Consider the following 9,206-nt stretch of genomic DNA (forward strand, 5'->3'; position numbering starts at 1 on the left):
TGTGGATTCTCGTGTGTCTATTTAAATGTGATTTCTGGCGACATCTGTATCCACAAAGATCACAACTGAAAGGTTTATCCTGTGTGGATTCTCATGTGTACATTTAAATATGATTTCTGGTGACATCTGTATCCACAAAGATCACAACTGAAAGGTTTCTCTCCTATGTGGATTTTCATGTGTGTGTCTAAGTTTTTTATTTTGTTAAATGTGTGTCCACACAATTTACAGAGATGTTCATGTCCTGCTAAGGTTCTCGCATGTCTTCTTGATGTTGGATTTCTATTACATATTTCACCATTGTCATCACAGATAAACTTCATTTCAACCTGAACTTTCCTCATTGAGTCTAGGGTTTTCTTTGAAGTAAAGAATTTCATTTTATCCTCAGAGTTTCGAGAACCTTTAGTTGAATGGCTCACCTTGCTGTCATTTCCCCTGTATTTACCATTTGGTCTGTAATCTGGCAAGTGTTCAAGTTGACAGAAAAAATAATTTACATCAGCTTCTTCCTCCTTTTCAATGAGTTCAGTCTGTGATGAGTTGGAATAATCTCCATGATCCTGATTCTTGATAGGTTCTGCTGATTCACAGTGATCTTTTGGCAACTCTCTGTGGTGCTGAGGAAGGTGAGAAGACAGGAGAAACTCTTCTTCATCCTCATTCATGGTTGGTGGGAGAGACTCTGGACCTTGTAGGTCAAAACCTGGACCATGTTCTTCWGGAGCATCTTCTTTAAGCAGCAACATCTGCTGAGCATCTGCAGGAACCATTGAAGCAAATTATGTACATTATAAACCACTGCAGCTTTATTTTCACATCACTTGAGTTAAAAACCATCCTACATAAATTTTTAACTTCAGATTGAACTGCGATGTTGTTCGCTCTTAGGCAACACCCCCACCCCAAATCCGCATTTTAAGCCTGTTTTTGATAGCATCTCTTCACCAGCAACAGTGATAACAAAGACCAGTTTAAAGTTGAAGCACTGAACTGAGCTGGGAGTGCCGAACAATCACACAGTCCCCACCTCCTTGCAGCAGCTTCACCTGTAGCCTGTAGCCACATTTATATAAACCATCTTGTGGCTCATTTTTGGACAAAACTGCACCACGGTATTTGTTAGGTATAAAAGTCACACCACTTGTTTGGCGTATGCAAGCTTAATGTAAAGCCCAAACGGATCTATCACTATAATTAGGCCTGTCACAATAACAAATTTTGCCGGACGATTGTCTAAAAAATTATTGTGATAAACGATAATATTGTTTCAAGACCTTTTGACACTGATTTAATGGAAATGACTAATAATACATGTGATTTCCTGATGGATCCACTTTATTTTCAAAAGAACCCATAACACTGGAACTGGTAAACTAAATTATCAAAACAACCAAAAACAAAAATAGAATGGATTCTCAGTCTCCATTAACAAAAAACGTACTTGAATAAAAACTAAAACAGAAAGCCAAAGTGGAAATAAATATTGCACTCAACCAAAAGAGTGTAGATTATGAAGTCTGTATACTATATTGCCCTTCAGTAATCACTAGATTTAAATAGAGAAAACGGGAACATCCAACTTCCTAATGCAGTAGTTCACACTACACTATTTTTTGCCCCTATTTTCCCCTCAAGATAATCTTAGATCGTTGGCCAATCTAAGATTGTGGCTGGTGATTTCGTAACCGATCATCCTGCAGTGTGTGGTGGGTTACGGTCAGTGGAGGGATGTAGCGAAGTACAAGTACTTTGTTACTGTACTTAAGTACAATTTTCGTGTATCTGTACTTTACTTAAGTAGATTTAATAATGGATACTTTCTACTTTTACTCCACAACATTTTACAGTAAGTATCTGTACTTTCTACTTCACTACATTTCTACAAAAGTGTCGCGTTATATATGGGACAACGCTGTGACCAAAGTCTGCATTGATATGACATTCAGGAACGATCCGATTCTTCTGGACGGATCTTTACTGATTAAATTCATTTCAGCTCTAAGTATTTAATATCTAGTTTTTTATGGGAATGTGGATCTTTAGGATCAATTTGAGAAGTAATTTTGATAGGTAAAAGTAAATTTCTTTGTGCCACGTTAGCGCGCGGTGCTGGTCTTGACTTGGTCTTGGGTTGGTTGTCTTGACTACAACTCTGCTACTGGATCCTTGGTTGTCTGTCCTCTCCCACCCATCTTCTTTCCATCCCCTTTCTGTTGGATTTCTTTCAAAATAAAAGCCACAAGAGGCAAAAAAGTGAAGTTCATGCTATGTTAGGACAGGAGACAAGATGTTTCCATCCCTGAAATTATGACACATAGAATCACATATCTAAGTCTAAACTATGTTACAGAGTAAACACAATAAAAACATGCTTTATCTCTGGCATTGTTCATTAAAATGACACATTTCTAATGTATTAAAATTAAATACGATCAGTACACTTAATGATATTAGCGATTAGGTAATCCATTCAGCAAGTACTTTTACTTTTAATACTTAAGTATTTTTAAAAGTCAGTACCTTTTTACTTTTACTTAAGTACAAATGTTAATGTGGTAGTTTTACTTTTACTTGAGTACATTTTTGTCTGTGTATTTGTACTTTTACTTAAGTACATTTTTTGAGTACTTTCTCCACCACTGGTTACGGTAGATTGTTGTGGCCGCTCCGATCTAAATCAGGGGTTTTCCCTGACTGGGAGCTTAACGCTAAATGTGACAGGTAGCCAATCAGAAAGCGCGGATTCTCCTCCGTGCTTTCTGAGGGGAAATTATGGAGGGGAATCCCAAACAGCTGACACGGCGCAACACAAAGTCCAGCGGACATCGGAGATGATTTGTGCCATCATTAATGTTTATTCAACATTTCGTGCACAGAATATAAAAATGACAAGGGGAGGAGCTGGAGCCAAATTGCTACCGGTAATTTTTCAGCTGTTCTTCGTTAACTTGACATAAATAGGTTATAATGATTTTCATTCAGTCAGGACTTTACGCTGACTCTAGCCACATGCATAACAGGTAGATTCTAGTAAAGCATTGATTAATGCCTGATTTTAAAATTTGTCAACTGGACCTGTAGCCATTATTATTTTGTGCCCAGGTGGCGTGACACCACAAGGCACGACGATCCCGATCGAACCGTTATACAGTCCTGCTCACCATTATTGGCACCCATGAAGTTTGAGTACATATAATGGAATATTTACTGAAGGAAATTCATCAAGTGAAACAACATTTTACTGCTGATAACTTGTGCTTGATGCAAAACAGCAAATGATAACACATTTAAAAAGATCAACATTATGAGGAAAACAAAGAAAAACATTTTTTACCATGCCAATGGTATTGGCACCCTTGCTGCAAATCAACATGAAAACCCAATTTGGCTCTCCTGTTGCAAATCACATATAAATATCACTTGTGATGGACTGCCTCCACACATGTGACATGAATTAACCAATTAATAATCATGTTGGTGCTTTAAAAGCCACCAATTAGTTCATCTCCACATGTGACAATGGTTAAGACAAAGGAGCTGTCTGAGGACATCAGAAATGCTATTTGCAAGCACAACACCTCCAAAGGGTATAAAGCCTTTGGAGGTCTTTATAGACCTGGTATAAAGACCAAAGAGTCTTTATACCAAAGGGATACCAAAGGGATTTCAACGGTGCATAATGTTATTAAGAGGTTTTCCAGGCATGGAACGGTCAAGAACCTCCCTGGACGTGGGGGGGAGGGAAAAACTGATGACAGAAGTCTTCGACGGTTGGTGCGAATGGTGGAAAAAAACACCACATCTAAAGACCTAAAGACCAACCTGGAGCAGTCTGGTGTGATTGCTTCATCAAGTACCACACGCTGCACACTAAACAAAGTGGGGCTTTATGGGCGGAGGCCAAGGAAGACCCCATTCCTGAAGAAAAGACATAAAAAAGAACGTTTGATCTTCGCAAAAGAGAACCTGGACAAACCTCAATCCTTCTGGGACAACGTTTTATAGACAGATGAAACAAAAGTGGAGTTTTTTTTTGGTAAATCACACAAACAATATGTTTACAGACGGCGCAATGAAGCCTTTAAAGAAAAGAACACCATACCAACAGTCAAGCATGGTGGAGGATCCATAATGCTGTGGGGCTGTTTTGCGGCATCTGGTACTGGAGGCCTTGACCGCATCACAGGCATCAGGAAATCAGAAGATTATCAAGCAATTCTAGAGCAAAATGTCTTGCCCAGTGTAAGGAAACTTGGTTTGCGGCGAAGATCCTGGGTCCTCCAGCAAGACAATGACCCAAAGCACACCTCCAAAAGCACACACCCCTGGTTGAAAGGGAAAAAATTTACTGTTTTAAAATGGCCAGCAATGACTCCTGATCTCAATCCAATTAAAAATCTTTGATTGGAGCTGAAATCTACCATTGGAGAAAGGAACCGTGCAAATGTACAAGAGCTTGAGCATATTGCCAAAGAAGTGTGGGAGAAAATGCCACCCGAGAAGTGCAAGAAGCTTATAGATGAGTTTAAGAAACGTTTGGAGGCTGTCATTGTTGCCAAAGGCTGCGCAACCAAATATTAAAGAGGGGTGTCAATATTAGTGCACATGCTAGTTTTCTGTTTTGTCCTTTGGAATTAAAATATTTATGTTGAAATGGTAACTGTCTTTGTTAAATTACTTTGGACCTCAAATTGAAAGATCCTGCTGATTTAAGTTTTGAACATTTCCATTTCTTTCTGAAGATATTCACTCATCTATGCAAATCATGAAGGGGTGCCAATAATGGTGAGCAGGACAGTACCTAGGATATCTGTCGGCTAAGGTGTGGTCTCTCAGGGTTTGAAAATGGGTCGACAATCGGCCGACACTTCGTGTCGTGTGCGCTGGACATTAGACTAAGGAAATTAGGAAGGGAGGGTCAGAGGAGAGCACCGGAGTTGAGCCTTTTTTCATCCAGTGTCATGAACAGAAAGAAAAAAAGACAGAAAGAGACGATAAAGCCGATAATTAAAATGAGGTCGATATGTTTTATTTATCGTACAATTAATTGATTTATCGTTTATCGCGACAGGCCTATCCGTTATCTATTTTTTCTTTGTTAGACTGACACGAGGGCCAATTATAGATTCCACAAAACTGTGGATGAGATGTTGGAGATCCCAGCTACAGATGTGGAAAAAACGATTCTAGAGGCCACCCGACTCTTTACTGCCATTGGTCTGCAGGCGGACGAATTACAGATGTGTCCTTGATCAGGCACATTGTAAATATTATTAGGTAAGTATTTATATTGCTGGGAATATAAATTAAAATTTATCAGCTTGATATAAAAAAATAATATGTCGGTTTCGTGACATGGTGCCACTAAATGATGGCATAAATCAAAACCAGCATAAATATAGCTGTGGACAAGATCACTGATGGCTATTGTTCTTGCAAGGCTGGGTAAGTCGGGCATTCATGGTTTTGAGGGYTCGAATGTGCCTAGGACTTATACACGGTACTCGGTGCTAGCGTGGCTAACACGATTACAGTTTAGTAAAAAGCCTTTTCAGGTTAAATAAAATCTTTAATGTATGTCAGATACGGTACACATTGCATAATGATCTGTTCAGCTAACGTAAGACTGTGTAACAGACAGGCTTCAGGATGTAGAAGTTGTATCGGTACTGCCATTATGCTGTACTTGGCTAAAAGRTTTTCATAATGAATGTGTTTATTATTGACTTTATTTTTTTCATTCACTAAACACAAAGAAAGCAAAGCAATAATACTTACACCAGCAGACACTCCTTTGTTCTTATTGATCCTACGACGGTTGAGCTGCAAATGCGGTCGTGCACAAGCTTTGATCCAAGCAAGACATTCCGCTTCTCTATCTGAATTTTAGTTCCACAAACACGATCAGGATACCTGGCATCGCCTGTACAGATACCCCACTGACAGTGGAGATCCATTCTTTTTCGATTCCTGATGCAAAAACTTTGTCAGTCTGGTAGTCCGCAATGTATATTGGCATGAGTTTGTGAGACGGTCAAGCATGTGGTAGCTGCGCAGTGACGTAAAATGGGCATTAGCCAATGAAATGCGGCCCCTGTAGTAAGTTTCATGCGGGGTCTACTCTTATGTCTATGTTGTCGTATTTATTGAAGTTTTTCCCTAGCCAATCAGAGAGGTTTCGTCAGACGGCTAGTATCGCGGGATTTTTTGTCTATCTTGTCTTTCTTTTTTGTCTAAAATTACTGCTTTTGTTGAAGAACTTCATGCATTATCTCATCAAAGTTTTAATTCCACAGCAATATTTCAGCTCATCAGGACGCTGGAGTTCACAGATGATCCCACAACTGATCCTCAGCAGGAAATGGCCGCTCTGCTCTTCTTCACCATCCGTTTCTGAAACACACCATCCTGTTAAAATATTGCCTGCTCAACACTTTACTGCGAAAGTACAAACATGTTTCAACAAACTATGAGAATATTTACCGTTTTTATCCAAGAAATATCTAATCATGAAAACCAGGACGCGTTGTCCCCACACGACCCAAAATGGAGAAACAGGAAATCCGATTATAGTTTCTTCTTCCACTTGCGGTTTTTGCAGGTTGGCAATAAAAATAAAAAAAAAAGGTCTTCCGGTGGGCATCGCCGCCACCTACTGGTTTGGAGTGCAAGTAAAATTGGCAATTTTATTCAATTGTCAGAGAGAAAACTATCAAATTTTGGTTAGGACCGTCAGTGTTAGATATTGAAAAGTACTGATAGCATTAATTCATGTTTTGTAAAAAGTCTAAGTCAAGTTTAGCTTTCACCTTTTCAACTTTTTCATATTATCAAACAATAACTATTTTCCCTAAGACCACTGGACTTCATATATTACTAGGTTTTCTCTCATATAAATATTACAAATGTCTATATGTTGTATATCTTATGTTTTTGAGAAAAACATTTTTCATAAATAATTAGACGTAAAAGTATTCATACCCCTTGCAAACTTAGTTATTTTCATTCAAAAAGCAGTTCATTTCAAATGACAAAAGGAATTCCTTAAGAATAAAAATCCAATCTACATTTTCTGTTTTCAACAGCATTTCAATAATACATTTTAAATGAGGTGTATGTTGTAAAAGCAACATTTTATATTACTACTTCTGATCAGGAAAAACCTGTGGTAACAATAAAAGATCAATTTAAATCTAGTATTAATCAGAAGTGTGAATAATTTTGAGCCGTAATTGTTTTAGAAATACTTCTTTAGGTATAGAATAGTGTAATAAAAACGCAATTTAACCTTTGTTTGGATCGTTTATTTCAATGAATTTTCAAAAAACAGAATTCCTTTCAATGCACTACATTACCAACAAAGACTAAATTTGGAGCARAAACATGGTTTTAAGAAAACTTTCAGCTCTTCTAAATGTATGGCTTGACGACAGGAGCAGCCACAATGGATAAGGTGAAATTTTGAGATACTTGTGACAAAGTAATGAGGTATTTTGGGGAGCAGGAGACTCTCCTGAAGACCTTTGACTCTGTTGTGGCATCAGCTTATCTGCAGTCGAGAGGAAGCGGCTAGCAAATCTAATCAGGAAGACCAGCTCTGTCAGACGATGCCCCGTCGACCCAGAGCAGGACTCTGAATAAAAGAACATGACTGATGGACAATGTCTCCCACCTCCTGCATGAAGCTGTTGCTGAACTGGAACGCCTATTCAGTGACAGACGGCTGCATACCAAGTACGCAATGGCGGGTCGCAGATGAAGGATATGTCTAAGTCCCAGAATACTTGAAATGAACGTTTTCATAGGAAAAACACTGTTTTTGACTTGTATATTTACAGAAAAATCAGGAATTTTTATTACATTAAATATTACAAAAGTTGACATTAAAAAGAATCCAACTAAATTTTTGCCATAAGCCTAGAAAGCTGAAAATAACAGGATTTTCTATTTATTTACTTCTTAAGAATCGTAATTAACTGCAGCTGGAAATGGATCAAATCTGTAAATATTTCATAGACAGCTAGCTACACATATTTTATTTTAAAGATAAAATGCAGCTGAATTAGCCTCCAGGGATTCAATATGCAGAGGAATTTTTCCATCAAGATAAATTTAATTGGTAAATAACAGCCTGTACTTGTTTACTACTCGTTTGGTCTAATCCAAGTTATCTGCAGACTAGATTACTATATTCTGAAGCACAATAAACCTATGAAAGTAAACTCGCATGAAGTCATTTTACATTACTGAACATATACAACAGGCAGAATCAAACAGTTAACAAGATCAGAGAACATCTGTGGCACAGCTGTATCTACAGCAATAACAAAAATGCAGTAAAGCAATCTGATTTATTAGTATTAACTCAGTGAGAAATCACATCTCCAGCAATACAACAGAAAATGCCTAGTGTATTCAATAAAATGCTTATAGAAATCAAATCAAACCATTAGTGGAAGAGAAATGTACCTAAACACTAAAGTTGTCCTTAAAAGCACAGAAATTCTCCACAATACGCTCTACAACTATACCATTTTAAATCAGTTTCCATTGTCATTAAGTGTGTCATAGACTTCAACATTCACAGCTGAATAACTGTTTTTCCTTAGAGTCTTCCTGTCATGAAGTGTGTTTTGGAAGTGGTGAGGCAGACGCTGAGACCCAGGTTGAAGTGAAGAAAAGGTGATTTTAATGGTAATAATCCACAAGAAAAAATTAAAAGTCCAAAATCCTGGCAGYAGAGAGAGAAAGTGGAAGGCTAAGACTTGACAAGTGGTAGCATCAGGAAAAACCAATGGACAAAAACTACAGCCAGACTACAAGATAACTTTACACTTAATGAGACATACGACCAGGACACAAGTAACAAATAACACAGGTGACATTAAATACAGAGAGTAATCGGGGAACGAGACACCTGGGAACAATCAAGGGGAAGACAGGATAGCACAGACTCACTAGAAACAGAACCTAAAATAAAGAGAGAGAAACTCAAATCCACACACTTCCTTTTATAATAAGATTTATCCTCATTTACTGYTCCTAAAATATCACAACTAGAGTGTTTATCTTTAGTGAATTCTCATGTGTTTTAAAATTGGTTTCTGGATACATCCATGTCCACAAAGTTCACAACTGAAATGTTTATCCCGTGTGGATTCTCATGCGTCTATTTAAATGTGATTTCTGGCTACATCTGTATC

At 37.9% G+C, this 9,206-nt stretch overlaps 1 protein-coding gene across 5 annotated transcripts in view; it reads right to left on the reverse strand.

The window, feature by feature from the left end:
• Nucleotides 1–9,206, reverse strand: part of LOC103474892 (zinc finger protein OZF-like) — a 38,803-nt gene that overhangs the window by 446 nt on the left and 29,151 nt on the right. For 4 of the 5 annotated variants that reach the window (XM_017308187.1, XM_017308190.1, XM_017308191.1 and 1 more), the window contains one exon: nucleotides 8,670–9,199. The exons of the other annotated variant lie outside the window; for it this stretch is intronic. In XM_017308187.1, the coding sequence (XP_017163676.1) occupies nucleotides 9,148–9,199 (52 nt within the window). In that variant the 3' untranslated portion in view covers nucleotides 8,670–9,147. Of the gene's footprint in view, nucleotides 1–8,669; nucleotides 9,200–9,206 lie in introns of those variants that run through there. 5 annotated transcript variants of the gene reach the window in all.

Source organism: Poecilia reticulata, linkage group LG13, assembly GCF_000633615.1.
Source record: "Poecilia reticulata strain Guanapo linkage group LG13, Guppy_female_1.0+MT, whole genome shotgun sequence".
Taxonomy (NCBI): Eukaryota; Metazoa; Chordata; class Actinopteri; order Cyprinodontiformes; family Poeciliidae; genus Poecilia; species Poecilia reticulata.